The following is a 17,842-nucleotide window of genomic DNA, read 5'->3' as shown; positions in this document are numbered from 1 at the left end:
GGATTTACTGTTGGAGTCAGATAATTTAATTTTAAAGGTTTCTTCAATGCATTTCTCAACACAGTTTACTCTTGACATCCATGTAAATGATCCTCGACAGTGAAACTGACAGAAGAAAAAAACCTTACTTTGTAATTAAGGCTTGGTAACTTATCCTATTATTAATAGCTGGATAACAAGATTGTTTTCTTCTTATTTTGAGATACAGCTGTACATTTTCTGCAATGTGCTTCTGTAGAAATGTAACAGAAAATGTTTATGGATTGAAGGTCTGTGAATCTGTGTGACTCACTGAAGACCATTCCCTCTTTTCTTTTTCATAAAAAAAGGAAAATAAAGTCTGATATTTTACATTTATTTAGGTATATACTGTATTTTACTTTTATTCACCAATGATCACTTAAAGATAACCTGATGATCACACTTATCTGACATTTGAAAAAAGTTTAAAGTGGCAAATCTACAAGAAAAAAAGTTGTAGATTTAAAGTGGCAAATCTGCGTGAAAAAAGTTGCAGATTTACAAGAAAAAAGTGGGAAAAACAACTTTTTTTCTCGCAGATTCACCACTTTAAATCTCATAAATCTGCACATTTTTTCTCATAGATTTGCCACTTTAATCTCGTAAATTTATTTCTCAAAATATTATCCTCCTCCCCCGGGTCCGTATGTTTTTTTTTTACACATTTCTGGCTGTATGTAATATCCTCCAATATTCTCTAGGGTTGAAATTTGGAATAGAGTGCCCTATTAAGGGTTAATTTTGTATCGCTGAAAAAGCATAGTCAGAGGTCTGAAAACAGCTGCTGCACTCATGACAACTATCTGCTCAGTTTCTCATTATGATAAATGTTATGTGTTAATCAGTTTATTAACCATAGAAATAGAATTAGTCAGGACGTTCAGGTTCAAGATTCAATACATAATAGGCAGTGGGTACCATATCACTTGATGCTAAGGGCTGTACTGTCCTACAAATTCTAACTGCAGTAACTATGCAAAAGGTAAAACTGAGAAAAACTGCTATAAAAGTTTTTAACGCGTTTTAACTGGCCAGTCAAATTGGTTATAGGTAGGTCAGTGATATGACACTTATTTCTACATGTATTGATTATGTAATTTTTATGCTCAAAAATATTTGATTTATTTTACCTTTGATCCCAAAAACATAGTTATAGTTATAGTGCACTGTCTTCCTTCAGCTTTTATATTTTGTTTTCAGTGAATAAACATTTTCAAATTGATTTTGTTATCAGTGTTTTAAAAAGTGTTTAACAACTCAATTCAACGATTTGTGTATTTTAGTTCTTAATATTATAAAGAAATGTTATTTTAGTCTTAATATCATTTTATCTCACTGTTTTACTCCATCACTATCTAGATAATAATTTCCCTTTCAAATAAACATATCATTTATATCATTTGTATGTTTAAATTCGTATATATATCCAAAGCAGATGGTGGTTAGTGCAATTACTGCTTGGTGTTGAGTTGTATATTGTGTTTTTTATTTAAATATTTCTCTGAAATAAAGCAAAATTGAAATCTTTGTCACAAGATAAAACAGACATCAAGGAGTTCATTTTTAGTTATAACTCAATTTTGACCAAAAATGTAGACTGTTAGACTTTGTAGGGCAGTGTAGTGCACTGGGTGATAAAATGTTGTCCTGAGGCAGAATTGAAAATGAGATAATAATGGCAGAAAGAGAATGCTAATATAATAACTATTTATTACAGTCCAGGAGAAACCATGAAGTCATGCTGAAGTAAACCTTTGATCAGCGTGACAATGTCTTTTGGAGGATTACAGTAAAATCTGAATAAGACAAAAACAAGCAAACATAGAAATTAAACTGTGTGAATGTCCCATGGCCATGAGAAGAACTGACCTGCTCAGTCCGGTCCAGTCCCAAATCACTGCAGGTGTCAGATCTGTCCACACATTTGGATATGAACTGATATTACCCAACACCTTGATAAGATGATCATTGGCTGCATCATTGGCTTTGAGGGGCTGTATCCAATCCTCTGGAAGATTTTAACTCGACACTCTCTGAACTAGGGCTGCACAATTAATCAAATTTTAATCGTGATCACGATTTTGGCCGCCATGATTAAATTAACCTGATCGTCGGCAATATTTCCATTTTAAAATGCGACTCTCCTGCATATCTAGTCAAGCACTTTCTTCACCAGTAGTCAACCAACCACCAGGGGGAGAACGCATAGTTAAGGTTTCCTGTAGCTGCCTAAAGCTAAGCGCTAAGCAGGATGTGACTTACTACTGAACGCCACAACAACAGGCACCATTTGTAAAAGCCGGCGAAGCAGTGTTGCCAACTTAGCAACTTTGTTGCTATATTTAGCGACTTTTCAGACGCCCTTAGCAACTATTTTAAAAAAAAAATGACTGGCGACAAATCCAGCGACTTTTTCTGCTGTTATTGGAGACTTTTGGAGACTCGTTCTTACTCTTCTTAACGAGGCTCGTTAAGAAGAGTAAGAACGAGTCGAAGCGGCACAGTCCTCCTGCAGCAGTCTCTCCCAGCTGCAGAGCCAGAGGGGATGTTAACCCCTTAGCGTCCAGTCTGCAAATTGCTAATAGGCTAACAGTTAGCTCTGTAGCAGTACAGTGTGTATGTGCTGCTGCTGCAGGAAGCGTTCACTTAGCGATCTCTGTTTGTTTACAACGAGCACCAGACACTCTGTACACACACTAAAAACTGTTCCTATTGTTTGTTTAATATGTTTTCCCTAACATGATGAATAATCATGATTAATAATCGTGATTACAATATTGATCAAAATAATCGTGATTACAATATTGATCAAAATAATTGGGATTATCATTTTGGCCATAATAGTGCAGCCCTAGCAGACACTTGTTGTATTATGCTGGCTTCCAAAACATGGATGTACCCTGAATCTGTTTAGATTTAGGTAGTGTGTGGTCTTAACCAGTGATGTCCTTCTCCAATGAGGGACAGTCACACTACAACACACACACAAGTCCATCCCTGTGTGCACTCAAGCAGAACTGAGGTAAGCTTGTATGGAGTAGTCAAAGAGGACTGGGATGTCAGGATGAAGTTCTGTTATAGCCTGCCTCTATGTGTTTCTCCAGCCACAGCTCTGCTAACCGCATCGTCGATGCAAACGTACTCGCTCTTGACCCAAGGCACATTTTGTGTTGCTTCTGTTCAAGACTTGTGTTGCAGTGGACGGGATGATAGATGTGGACAATTCCTGGTTCTTGACTACGGAACACTTTTAAACCAGAATTAATAACTTTTGTGAACAAATCTACGTCCTCTAACCCCCAGCCGGATATTGCCGTGTCAAAACCTCCAGCTTTTAGTAAATCGCTCTTAAAAATGCAGGTGATTCCAAATCCATAATCTCGCCAGAAACCACTTTTCTTGGTCAGCACAAACTGGTTTTCTCGTGGGGCCTTCTCAGAATACACTATCTTGGGGTTGTACTGACTAAAGACAACTGGGAAATAGACTTGTCTCCCTTGGACAGCATTGTCTCTGCAGCGTTGCAAGGCATCACCACTAAAGATAAGATCAACATCACAGAAGAAGAGTAGAGAGTCATTATCAAGCTGTGAGGAGCCCAGCTCAAGAGCCAGTCCTCGTGAAAAGTTGCCCATCATAGTGACTATGGACAGGTCAGCTTTGGGATACTCCCTGTAGTAGTCTTTGACCAACTGAATGTGGTCTCCTCTGTTCTGATTGAACCCGTTGTCCATCAGAATGATAGTGAGCTTAACATTTTGTTTGGGTATCAAACACACTTTCTCAAAGTTCTCCATAAAGCGGACAAAGGTGCCATATCGACCAGATAATGGAACCAGGATGTGGATCTTTCTCTGGCTTTGCTCCCACATGTCCCTGTTTGATTCAAAGACCTGGAAAGGTGACAAGAACCTCAGTGAGTTGGACAGGAAAGACAGGGATTTGGATTCAGAGTTGATGGCAGCCACAAGTTGAGTCACATCTAACTCTTCGGTTTCAGTAAAAAATGGTCGACTAAAGGATTGCTGAAGATAAGCATGCCGCCTCACAGGCACTGTTATTTTGCGTCCCTTATGTTTCTTGTAGAGAAGCAGTAAGTCTATGATGTATTCTGCACCATGCATTGGATCCACCCTGTAGTAGCCATACTGAATCTCTTTGAAGTCAATTACACGGCCACGTGTTTTAGAATTCTCATTAATCATTTCCATGACTTGCAGTATAATGCCTTCTAGTGCAGTCCGAAATAAGTTCCCGAGGTTTTGCCTGCCAATCTTGTTCTCAGAAGCAGAATAAACATAGCGGCCCGTCAAGAAATCCCACTCAATGACATCATTTCTCTCACTGGGCTTGAAGCGCATGTAGGATGGTGGGGAGCCCAGCTGTTGGTCCTCCCACAGTACTTCTGTATCACTGAGGTAACTCATCATCAGGCCATCGCGGTGAAGCAGGATGCTACGGTAGCATAGCCTGGAGATCTCACGACTCAGCATGAAGCTATGGAGACGGTACTGGTAGGCAGGCTGTTTGTTAGGGTGAAGTGTAATGGCATTATGGATCTTGCTACTGTGAAGTTCTTCAATGAAACCTTTCTTGTTGTGTTCATAGTTCTCATAGAAGAGCTGCTGCATCTGTGGGAAGAGTTGAAACACCATAATAAGAGCATGGATCAGAACAAACAACAATCTCAACTCTACCAAACTATACCAACTGTTTTTTATGGGGACAGTCTGCTGAATTAAGGTTATAATAGTTTTGGATTTTTCATTAGTTTCAGTTTTAATTTCTTTGTGAATTTTTGTTTTCAAATTCAGTTAGTTTTAATGAGTTTTTAGAGTGAGTTTGCTAGTTTTAATTCGTTTTTTATTTTTTGGAAAATGCTTAGTTTTAGTTTAGTTTTTATTAGTTTTAGTTTTTTTGTAATGAGGTATTTGTTGGGTGCCAGATTCAATAAGGTCACAATAAATGTTGCCTTTATCTCCTTTGTCTGATCCATCTCAGCCCCAATAAGTTTAAGTCAAGGACATTTTCACTACAATTTGTTGATTTTAGTTAGTTTTGTAACCACACAATACAGTTTCAGTTAGTTATCGTTTTTTTTGTTTAAATCATTTTTTTATTTTTTTTTATTTCAGTTAACAAAAATGTGTTTTCAAACACATTTGTTACTTCATTTTCGTTAACTATAATAACCTTGTGTTGAATTCATACCTCATAAGACCAAACACACTGAGTTCCTCCAAAGCGTCGCACACATCGGCCCACTTCAACATCCTCATGGGTGGTGTACATCTCTCTCAGACAGGCGCTAACGTGAGGGACCATTCTGCGTAGAACCTCCCTGCTGAAGATCATCCCAGGACCTCCCATACAGAAGTTCTCCCCTGGCTCTAGTGCCAGTCTGCCCAGCTCCTCAGCCATGCCCAGGCCTGTCTGGCCCAGATAAAGGGGCTTGCTGCTGTTCAGTGACCGCAGGAACAACTCCAGCTTCTCACCTGGCAAAGTGGGATGTGAGAGTAATTAGAAAGGGGGTTTCATTAGGGGTGTGACATATCGTATTGTTCACGATTATACCGGTATATTTTTTTATGGGTAAAAAAAATGCATATCATGATATTGGCAACATTCCTACTTCTTGACGTAGTGGTGTAAGGATTTCCCATTAATGACCTAGACGGTGGCGACCCACTATAGTCTCATGTGCTGCGCTAACGTCACATTTCAAGCTACTGAAAGTATATCTACACTATTCATAACATCAACCTGTCCGGTCTTGTCAGAGGTCCAAGCGGCCGAAACACACTGTTGCATTATGCCATTTGTTAGCCGCGAGCTAACATTAGCTAACAATTAAAGTTGTTTTGGTTTTAATCACAAAAAGCTATTGTTACTTCCTGTCGCTAAACAACGCCGCTTTCAAAATAAAAGCACTGAATCCACCTGAGAATTTACAAGACTGTCAAAATAAGATGCCTTAAATAAATCATAGAAGAACCCTTATTCTCCTTTACAATAATTAATTATAATAGGCAATGATTAAGATCAGTGTATATGATGGAATAGTGGCATTGGAATGTGTGAGAAGTGCCAAATTTGGGCTTTTATGAAGAAAATGTCTCTAGTCCACACAGTCTGGCTGCTCCATGTCCTAGTGGAAAGCCCTGTTGACTGTGAAAAATGTTATCTGCGGTGTTTGCTTACATTTAGATTGATCACATTGTACTATAAAATGAACAAAATTTTCTCCTGGGGGCACCCTGGACCACCTAGATGTTTTTTTTTTTATTATTATTTGCTAATAAGAGTCAAGAGTAATTTTTTTTTATTTGGCAACTGTTGAGATTAGCAATTTACAATACATTTAGATTTATGATTGATTTTTATTTTGTTGTACGATTTTTATTTATTTATACAGACTAAAAAATCTCTTTCTATATATTTTTCAATATATTTTTAATATCGTCAAGTATCGTTATCACAAAAATACTATTTTTTCTTTTAGGGCCATATCGGCCACCCCTAGGTTTCATTGTGCAGTCATCCCTCTGGGTAAGGTTGCAAACTTCTGGAAAATATAACTTTCTACAATGTTTTAATAATTTTATTGAGCAGGCCAAACATATTATGTTATCATATCCATCAATGTGCAATGCAAGTTTTAAAAAAAGTATATTGGGAAATATTTAATAAAATATAAAACTAACAGAATTTGGGAATGTTATTTTTCATTTATTTGTATCATTAGGGCCTCGGGGCAATCGCACCGAGCACTGGTCCCATACAGCAATAGCTGTAGGGACCAGTGCTCAGGGCGAAGCTTGAAGATTTTCAGACGTCTACTTCTCCGGCATAATTTCACCTAGAGACTCCATTTAAACTTTAAACAGTAGACACAAGTCTTGTGTATTGGTGTATTAATTTGCATTTCGATAGGTCATATAGTTTTTTATCAATCCCTGTTCAATGACCATGATCATTTTTGGAGAAATTCTGAGATTATAATGGGTGTGTATTGCACGGAATGTTCGTGTCAGAGTGTGTGATGTCATCGCTCAGAGTGTAGAGGGAGAGGTAAAACTGTCAAAAAATAAATTTGAAAACTGCACTCCAGGCCGCAAATTCCACTCTACAGAAATGATTTATACATAGAAATGTAGGAAAATTTGTCTTCTCACTCACAATCCTCTGGTAAAGCTGTCAGAGTTATAGTTTGGGCGTACAACGCAAAGATGCGCCACCAAAACCACCAACAGCCTCATTGGGTCCCATATTAAAAACGCAGGAAGATTTCGGAAAAAGTGAGATTTAACTGTTTTTTTAGATCGCTCTAACAAAGCTATTTTTTCATTTTTCTGAAAAAAAAAAATATGTAGAGGTTCAGGAAGAACTCAGGACGCTCAAAGTGAAGTCGGATCAATGATAGGTACGCACGCACACACACACACTGGTCATTTAATGTAATAACAGTTAAAGATACACGCACGCACACACACACTGGTCATTTAATGTAATAACAGTTAAAGATACACGCACGCACACACACAATGGTCATTTAATGTAATATCAGTTAAAGATACACGCACACACACACACACACACACACACACTGGTCATTTAATGTAATAACAGTTAAAGATACACACACGCACACACACACTGGTCATTTAATGTAATATCAGTTAAAGGTACACGCACGCACACACACACACTGGTCATTTAATGTAATAACAGTTAAAGATACACGCACGCACACACACACTGGTCATTTAATGTAATAACAGTTAAAGATACACGCACGCACACACACACACACACACACACGCGCGCGTAAGCGCGCACACTCCTCCAGATACAAATGTTTCACACACACACACACACACACACACATTTTGAGGTTAAAGGGCATAGGTTGCTGTATAAATAAATACTTGAAGAGGAATAGTATCATAACATTACTAGTATTAATTGTTTGAAATCTCTGAAGAATCTCATCATAGTGTACACACACCGGCAGTAGCCCCCATGGCCCTTTCAAAATTTCCCCCAGAGGAAATTTTCTAGTTTTATGATATTATTGAGTTCCTGTCCAGGGTGTACCCTACCTCTCGCCCAATGACAGCTGGGATAGGCTCCAGCCCCTCGCGACCCGATTGCGGATAAGCGGTTAATGGTAATGAATGAATGAATTGAGTTCCCAGCCAATATGAAACTACAAGGCACATTTCCATTTCAGTAGTGAAACACTTGAGACATTAACAAAACTGTGAGGACTTTGTCTTGCGTCTCAGGCTCAAGTTTCCTTCTCATGATTTAACCGGCAGATCTTGTTGTTTCTGTTTTCTGTCGTTGTTTTTACTGTCCTTAGTTGTAGCTGGGTTTTTTTTTTACATATTGTTTACACTGTTTCTTGCTATTGTCTTTTATAATGTAAAGTGACTTTCAGTACTTTTTAAAGTGCTATACAAGTCAATTGTATGACTGTTATTAGTATTAGGGCCACGGGGCAATCGCAAAGGCCCGAGCACTATTGTTATACTTTGGATTTTTTCTTCTTCCTCTTCCGGACACAATTTCGTCCCGCTACTAGTCCTACAAAAACTACAAAGTATATATCAAAACGTGCGGTTTGATCGGGATCGGTGTGCTATTACTTTTCTCTACGGAATACGAACTTTGAAACTGCCCAAAATTTTGCGTTGAAGTGAATGGGACGGCCAAAAAAATGAGCGAAAAAAAAAACAATAATTGGAGATTCTCAAACGTCTACTTCTTCAGCATAATAGAGACTCCATTTAAACTTTAAACAGTAGACACAAGTCTTGTGTATTGGTGTATTAATCCACGTTTCGATAGGTCATATAGTTTTTTATCAATCCCTGTTCAATGACCATGATCATTTTTGGAGAAATTCTGATTATAATGGGTGTGTATTGCATGGACTGTTCATGTCACAGTGTGTGACATCATCGCCAGAGTGTGGAGGGAGAGAAAAAATTGTCAAAAATTTTTTGGGGGGAAAATAAAACAACACTCTCTGTCTTGCAACCTTAACCTATTATCTACAAAAAGTCTTAAGAGACATGAGCAGTCAGGGGATCAGACTGAGACAGTTTGGGGGGGGGGGGGGGGGGGGGGGGGGGGGGGGGGGGGGGGGAATCAATGTAACTCCGTCCAATAATAATATTATTAATAATAATCCCGCACTGCAAATGAAAACTGTGTTCAAGCTACATTTAGCACAGTAGCACAGCGTTGAAGCAGGAAGTGGGTGTGTAAACTGTTTTGGATGTGTACTACATATTTGTACCACAGATGGTCACCTTGTGTTTTCTCTTCCACACTAATTTTCTATCTTAGAGGTTTGTTTCCATGACTATGCTAAATTCTCAGATTCTCATCAAAGGACCCTCGGAGCCCACAGGAGCTCTTCTAGCAGACTAATTGTCTTTCAGAAGCTGTAGTAGGCCTCTTAATGCTACCCTGAAGATACTGCACTCAGGCTACATTTTAGCGAAGGAAAAACTTACTTGGCTCTTTGTTTAAAGGTTCTTTTGACCTCTGACTTTATGATAATACCATACAGTTTAGTGAAAATGCCAATGTTCTGTTTTGGCCCCAAGTATTTGAATATCTCTGCATACTGGTGTCCCTAAACAGCCATTCTCATCAAGTAATGGCACAAGGTCTGTGCAACAAATGGTTTCATTTGTTTGATTAAGGTACAACCGTGGATGATGAAGTCAAGAAACTTTACAGGTGAACACACACAGACACACAGACACAGACGCACACACACAGACACTAGGGTTGTCAAAAGTATTGATACTCAAAAAAGTATCGATACTAAAATGTTGTTTTCCAAAAGTATCGATAATAAGTTTACATAAATGTTGGTGACTGAAAAGTGTTATTTTCTCTCTTGAAGTCCCAGAATGAAGCAGAGAAAAGTCGACCTGCAACCAAACAGCAACACACACAGCCGAAAATATTGTTCTTATTGTTTATTGTATTTATTTATTTTTTGCACTACCTCAGATCTGAAGCTTGTTATCATAGTTGCAGTTTCTTTTTGCACAACTGTTTTTTATTATAAATATTTCACCTGTGTTTCTGTTCATTTTTACATGTTGCATTTTTCTTGTTAATAAAAATATTTCTGTTAAATTTTGGGGTCATTGTTTTTATCCTGGTGGTATCGAAATTGGTATCGATTATCGAATATTTTCCAGAGTATCGGTATCGGGTTGAAAATGTTAGTATTGTGACAACCCTAACAGACACACACACACACATACACACGCACGCACCAGCTCCACGTGAACAGAATAGTCACCTCTGATATAAACGTCATCATCTGCCCTCATGAACCACTCGTACTGATCCAGGTAGTGGTCGTGGATGTACTTCAGCATCATGAAGGACTTCTTCTGTGGTGGGTAGGAGTCGTCCACATCTTCCAGAGAAACCAAAGGGAGGGGGACGTGGATGGAGCCGGAGCCAGCGCTGGAGAAGAACTCCACCTTCCCGGGGATGGAGCTGGCCCAGGTGTTGAACGCTGCCACGGCGCGAGACCGCACATATTTTTTGGCTGTCATCACGCCGACGTAGAGGAAACGCTTGGGTCTGCTCCCGGGTCTCCCTTTGTCCCCGCTACCGGTCCTGTTCCCCGGACTGGACCTGTCCTCCTCCTGACTGGAACGGGGGCTGTCCCGGCCTCTCGTCGCCGTGTTCCCGGGGATGGCAGGACCTTTACCGGCAGAGGAGTCACTGTAATACACACACACGGGAGATTTCTTTCCCTTACTCTCCAGAACTTGAGGTACGATGAACCAAGACGACGCAGTGAATCCCACAAACACGCCGAAAATCACGGTCGTCCACGGCTTCCTTGATTTGACAGCCATCGCTGCTCCCCCTGCAGAGACTTTAGCTGGACTGGCTTTGATTTGTTTTGTTATTAAGTGTAATGAATGCTACCGTAGTGTGGTGAGGTGTGACGTGTAGGCCCGGGAGCATCCATCATCTCTCTATGGAGCATTATGTGTCCTACCTGATGTGGAAAAACACACCTACACCTCTGATATCATTCCCGGGGCTGTAAACATCCCCTTCACCATATCCAGTCCAGTCCCATTAAAGCTGCTTTAACCTGGACAGAGCCCACAGCCAACTGTTAACGGAGTTCCATTACAACTTGAAGTAGCGTTGCATCGTACACGTCCCAACTCGGTCCTGTTCTACGGGCTTTTTGTTATTCTCCACAGTGTTGCGGCCACGGACGTTTTTTTTTTTTTTGTTGGGGGGGGGGGGGGGGGGGGCAAAGGGGACATGTCCCCTGCACTGTTGCAAAAGGCCGTTTTTGTCAAAAAGAGAAGCGTCTGGCACTAGGACCAAGCGGAAAACGACCGCTCAAGCTGAAGCCTGTTTCCCTTAGTTTAGCCCGCCCACAAGCTCCTCCATTGGCTCTGCAGTTTCTTGTGTGATTGGCCGTTCCCGCTGTTACTCCATCAGGTTGCAAACACATGCACACTGAGGGGTGTTCCATCAAGGCGGATTAAGGGAAAGCCTGGTATGATATGGTAAACCTCGCTAATTTAAGTGAGAGATGCGTTACATCAAAGTGGCCTATGTGACTCCCCGCTCAGTAACCATGGTAACTTACACCACAGTGCTAGCCTGCTCCGGGGCAGGCTAACTGTCGAGCTAACTTTAGCTGTGTGTCAAATAATTCCCGACGGGCGCAAACAAAATCCCAAAAGTCAGTTCCGCGACGTTTCTGTACGCGCGCGCGTCACTTTTGTCATGTCCGTGCGGAAAGTTTACACTCATTTTTCTTTTTTCTTTTTTTAAACCTCACAATTTGACGAGGCGTTTCTCAGTTTCATCATTGCTTGCTGCTGTAGTTCTTCCAGCTGTGTCCTGCAGCAAGGTGCATGGTTATACACAATCTGAAGAATGAAGATACAGTCCAAACATTATTACGTTTTCACGTAAAAGCTCCTTCAGCGCTGATTTTCACCACTTTTTGCGACATCGTATTGGCTGCTCCCGGCTGTTCCACGATCGATTAATATGGGCTGCTTATATACTCCACGCTGGCGCACAATGTCGGCTTTTTAAAATTAATTCACAATAACAATTTACAATATATACAGTATTTGCCAGGGGGTTAAGAAAGAATAACACAAACAAAAGCAGATAAACAGCAATTCCAAAATAAGCACAGGGTAAGAAACAGACAAAACAAAAAATAAATAACTAAAAAAACATGATGCAAGATTCCTCAATCAATAAAGTATTGGTCCAAAACAAAGTCAGTTTGCAGAGCCTTCTTGGTCTTAAGTCCTTTAATAGAAGAGCAGTATTGCTTCAGTTCCTGTAGAAAGTGAACAAAACTGGGTTTGGAGTCAGCCCATTTCTTCTTATGTATGTGAAATTTCCCTAAAAACAGAAGTAACTGTACAAAAAAACCTCAAGTCCTTTTCCCTCTGATTTTCTTCAAAACAATTAATAATGTCTTTTTCCTTAAAGTGGATTGCTTGTCCAATTGTCCGGTTGACAAAATTTTGCACATCCTTCCGGAATATTCGAGCATATACACAGTTATAAAACAGATGACAAATTGTTTCCTCGCCTAAACCACAGAACACACAAGAATACTCGATATCAAGCTTAAATCTCTCTAAGGTTTTTTTTTGCTGAATATATTTCATGCATTATTTTAAAGGAGACCTCTTTAACTTTATTATTCAAGACAAATTATCCCCAAGTAGCCAAATTTGCCTCCAGTCAATATCCCCATATAATGCTGTCCAAAAATATTTTGCTGAGGGCCCAGTTCTTCTTATGGTATCATTTATTTTTGTATTGAATATTCTTGTTATTCCAAATGTAATATCTAGTTGGCGAGAAATTATGCTTGTCTACCATTTTCCAGGTGTTAAAATAATTGATTATTTTCTATATTGGTAAATTATTTTATGCTTTATTTCTGCTTCTCTGTCTCTGTTCTCTGTGAGTGACGCAGGTCACTATCAAAGGTCAAACCTTGACTGTAATAAATATCTCTATGCATTTGTATTAAGTCAGACAATATGATTTGATACATTGATTGTGTTTGTGTGTTAATATTGATGTAGAAAACTATGATTACTTTAATTACATATATTCCATTTGCTTAAACTGATTAAGATTCTATAAATCACAAAGAATGACATCCAGATATATTGATGCACAGTTTTTGCTGTGTGTGTATGTGCATTTGTGAGTGTGTGTGTGTGTGTATGTGTGTGTGTCTGGAGAGGGGAGACCACAGAAGGCCGAATGAAAATCCCGTGTGAGAATCTCTGTAAGTCATAACAAGGAAAAATGTTTGTGCTAACAAGTTTGTTAGTAGGTCAGGGCAAGGCCTGGTTTCGGCAGCAAGCAACCAGGTGGCATGACGTGCCGTTGTATGCATTAAAACTGGCGAATGAGCGGATCAAGAATGCGGAACTTCCAGGAAGAAATCGACCAGCATGTTTTGTAAACAAATGTTAGTATTTTAATGGGTTCCAGGGAGGGAGTCGTGGTTCAGACTTCACGAACTGAAACACGTCTGTTTGTATTCAGGGACATGAGTTAATTTTGAACCCGGAGATCTCTGTAAAGCGCACATTTTTTGACGTATTGTAATAAAACTTTTGTTAAACTGAGAAACTTGGACGTCTCCAGCTCTTCATTTCCCATCAACGAATGCACAGAAAAATGGTGAGTTTTTTTCTGTTGGTGACAGATTTTTTATGTCGGTGACAGATTATCAATTTTCAAGGTTTCCTCATGCAATTTTTCTAACACAGGCCAGCAGCGCTTGTTTATGAAAGTTGGCTAATTTAACAGGTAATTTTTCAATCTTATAGTCATGCTTAAACAGAAATTTCAGACCACCAATTGAGTTAAAAATATGTTTTGGAAAAGTATTCCATATATTGTCTTTCTCAATAATCATATTAGTTAACCATTTGTTTTGAAAGTATTATTTAATGTTTCAAAAGTTAATACCTCAAGACCACCATCCCTTCTTATATTACATAATCTATCTTTCCTTAAATAATGGGATCTGTTCCTCCAAATAAGATTGAATAATGTTTTATCTAGTTTTTTGGATATTGCAGTAGGCATTTCCAGTGATAAGGACACATATGCTGTATATGTGTCCTTGAGATATCCCTTCCGCTTTAGAGAGTAAAACTCTACCATTCAATGACAAGTCTCTCATCAACCACATATTGAATTTTTTTGTTATTTGTTCCACTATAGGGTCAAAATTTAAGTTACTGCGCAGTTTTTCATTTTTATCAGTGACAACACCTAAATATGTGACTGTATTCTTCACAGGGATGCCATTGACTTCCAATTGATCACAATTCTTTAGTTGTAATAGCACAGATTTATTCAGATTCATTTTTAAGCCAGACACCGCAGAGAACTCCTCAATAGAATTAACTGCTTTAATCACCTCTTCCCTATTAGATATAAAGATTGTGGTATCATCGGCCAGTTGAGCTAATTTAAATTCTCTGCCTATGGCTGTTATATCTTGGAATAAGCCTTTTTTTATATGCACGGACATAATTTGAGTAACAAGGAGGAACAAAAAGGACTCAGAGGACATCCCTGTCTTATTCTTCTACAGATATCAAATCTAGGAGTTGTATTGTGGGCCCGTTTGACAGGACGGCACTATGAAAGAGGCTTCAAGAGGCCATGTTCCTAACTTTCATTAATGTCATGTCTGATTTCCATCAGAGGTTGATTTAACTATGGTATATGTTCCTTTTCAATTTTCATGTCCCACACCATTACTTCTAGTTTGTGAACTGAATGTTGCAATTCTTCCAAGGGACAGGAGGTTACAACTGAGCAGTTAGAGAGTCACTATCACATAAATAAATATCAAATAGAGCCATTGTGTTTGAGCGAACTTCTCATTCCCGGGGTCTGAAGAATTCAATATGTTCTTGTGGCTGTCACCACGGGGAGCCTGTTCAGGGCAGCTATTCTCAAACTTGGGGTCCCGACCCCAATTGGGGTCGCGAGATGATTTCTGGGGGTCGCCAAATCATTTTGTAAGTCAGCTCTGTCTCCACTGTGTTAAAGTGTTCATGTGTTTTAGTCTTTTTTGTCATTTTGTGTTTTTTTTTTTGTCAATTTGTGTCCTTTTTTTTGGTCATTTTGTATCTTTGTAAGGTCATTTTGTGTCTATTCTGGTCATTTTGTGGTCATTTTTGGTCATTTTGTAGTCAATTTGAGTCCCTTTTTGCTTAATTTTATGTAATGTTTGGTCTTTTTATGTCTTTTTTATCATTTTGTGTCATTTTGAGGTCAATTTGATTCTTTTTTGGGTGATTTTGTGACAAATCCCAAAGTAGCAAGTTATTACTTTCCAAGGAGTCTCTGGCTTGAAGCTGACTGTTACACACTCAGGAGGTCAGAATGGACCTTTAAACTTATAGCAAAGGACTTGGATTAAAACTAACAATAAAATATAAAAAAATATATAAATGCACAGACGGAGAGATGTTTTAGTTGTTCTCTGCTTCATTATTTGTCCAAAATTTGTCGCATCATCTGAGTTTGTATGATCTGAACTGTGAGATTCTGTTCAGTGAGGGGGCTTCACAGACAACATGCATGTTAAATTTGGGGTTGCGACTCAAAAAGGTTGAGAACTACTGGTCCAGGGTATGGTACAGAACACTTGTCCTCTTCGACTGATGAACCTTCGAATAGCATTAATACATGCATCAGTGTCCAGGGATGGAGCTACTTCCAGATGACTGGCTCTGCTTTCAAGACAGGTAAAGATGACACCATAATGTTTACAGAGACTTCGACCTCTCTTTACTTCCAAAGGCCCGAAGTAATCTACTCCAACATTTGTAAAGGGAGGGAGATCAGGAAGAAGCCTTTCCTTTGGTAGGTCTGCCATTATTTGCTAACCTATGCTTCCCTTATATCTCCTGCAGAAGCAGCATTGTGATATAATTTTCCTCACAGCTGCATTAGAATTTGTTATCCAAAACCTTCTGCGCAGCTTGGACAGAGTGTGATTTCTACCACTATGACCCACCTGTTGGTGAATATGCCTCAATATGAGCGTAGAGATATGTCGATCTTTTGAGAGAATGAGTGGATGCTTAGTCTCTTCTGGCAAAGCAGCCTTACTCAATCGTCCTCCTACTCTCACAAATCCATCCTGTAAACGTGGATCAAGCTTATACACAGAACCATCTCTTGACACAGATTTTCCAGCTGATAGGGCAGCAATTTCTTCCTTGAACCTCCTGTTGACTGTAGTGAATGACGGCCATTTCCGCATCCAAGAGATCCTCAGCTGACAACATCTGGTTTTCAATGGCTCTTTTGGCCCTCTCCATCTCCAGTGACACATTGAGAGATGATCCATCTGCCTCCTTTCTGTGGAGCTCAAGAGCATGTAAGTCTTTTGTTTCAACTGCAGCAGAATTCTCTTCCATTTGAGAACCCATGCTACTGCCACTTTGAGTCTCCTCCAATCCAAAAAGTATGATAAGAGCTTGTAGAACCTGATAATGTAATAAATTCCTGATAATGTAATAACCCCGATAATGAAATAAAAATCTGCACTTGAGTCCATTGAAAATGGTATAAAACCTGACAATGTAATAACTTCCCGATAATGTAATAAAGTGCATTTCCCAATAATTTAATGAAGTATAACATTAATGCGAGGTTATTACATTATGAGGTTAGCTTTCATTTCACAAGTCCTGATAATGTAATAATTCCCCAATATTGTAATAATTTAACAGCAGACCACCCATTACTTGGTTTCAAGTGGTGATACTGTGTAGGCAACTCTAGCTCAAGAGCTCTAGCGCCACCAACAGGTCAAAGTTAATTGTTTATTAACTTTTGAGGAATTTATTACATTATCAGGTAAAAAGCATACGCTCTACAGAGCTGATCTGTAGCAGTCGGAGAGCCCTGGGTAATGATGATATTTACTGTAGCTTCTCTTTTCACCTCCAAATCATCATCTGTAATTGTGACCTCTGTGATGTCTGCAGGCCAATCCTTTTCTGGGTTGAGGAGAAACTTCATGCCCTCAATCCAGCTACCCCCATTCAGTAGATCTCCAACCTTCATACCTCTGGAGGCATAGTCTGCAGGGTTGTCTTTGGTATTAATATACCTCCACTGAGAGACTTCAGTTGCATCTCTAGTAGTTGTTACCCTATTTGATACAAATGTATGAAAACGCTTATCCTCATTTTTTATGTACTTGAGCACTGCAGTGCTGTCTGTCCAGAAAGTTAAATGACCCAGTGGCAGCTCCAACTCCGCTCTCAACATCCGATCCACCCGCACCCACAGCCAGAACAGCAGCTGCAAGCTCCAGACGGGGAATGGTTATTGGTTTTAGAGGGGTAACTCTACAGGAAAGAAACATGGACCATCTTACAGTTTTCAATCCTGAGGTAAGTAACAGTACCAAATCCACCCTGGCTAGCATCAGAGAAGTTGTGCAGCTGTGCCTTAATGGGCTGTCCAAAGTCCTTGGGCTTAATGCATATTTCAACTTTGAATGCTGCCAAGCCTTTCAGGTCTTCCTTTTTTAATTTTTTTTTATTGTGCAATAATACAATACAGTGATAAAGACAGACAAATAGTGCAATAATACAATACAGTGACATAGACAAACAGGGAATGAATATTAAACAACAATAATGTTACCCCTGTGTGTGTGTGTGTGTGTGTGTGTGTGCGCGTGTGCATGAGTGCATATATATATATATAT

At 39.3% G+C, this 17,842-nt stretch overlaps 1 protein-coding gene across 1 annotated transcript; it reads right to left on the bottom strand.

Moving 5' to 3' along the window:
- Positions 1–1,592: 1,592 nt before the first annotated feature.
- chsy3 (chondroitin sulfate synthase 3) lies at positions 1,593–11,304 on the bottom strand. The gene is made up of 3 exons (XM_059358727.1): positions 10,355–11,304; positions 5,233–5,516; positions 1,593–4,652 (listed from the first exon to the last, which is right to left on the bottom strand). The coding sequence occupies exons 1-3, from the start codon at positions 10,923–10,925 to the stop codon at positions 3,081–3,083; spliced, it is 2,427 nt and encodes an 808-aa protein (XP_059214710.1). The 5' UTR covers positions 10,926–11,304; the 3' UTR covers positions 1,593–3,080.
- Positions 11,305–17,842: the final 6,538 nt, after the last annotated feature.

The sequence above is a fragment of the Centropristis striata genome, chromosome 19, assembly GCF_030273125.1.
Source record: "Centropristis striata isolate RG_2023a ecotype Rhode Island chromosome 19, C.striata_1.0, whole genome shotgun sequence".
Lineage (NCBI taxonomy): Eukaryota > Metazoa > Chordata > Actinopteri > Perciformes > Serranidae > Centropristis > Centropristis striata.
This window is presented reverse-complemented; position numbering and strand designations above follow the sequence as displayed.

Excerpts from the sequence above, each read along its gene's own strand:
- chsy3 (XM_059358727.1), bottom strand. The coding sequence starts at position 10,925 with ATGGCTGTCAAATCAAGGAAGCCGTGGACGACCGTGATTTTCGGCGTG. Across the intron at positions 5,517-10,354 it reads TGATGACGTTTATATCAGAG|GTGAGAAGCTGGAGTTGTTC; the intron begins GTGACTATTCTG and ends CCACTTTGCCAG. Across the intron at positions 4,653-5,232 it reads AGTGTGTTTGGTCTTATGAG|ATGCAGCAGCTCTTCTATGA; the intron begins GTATGAATTCAA and ends CTCTTCCCACAG.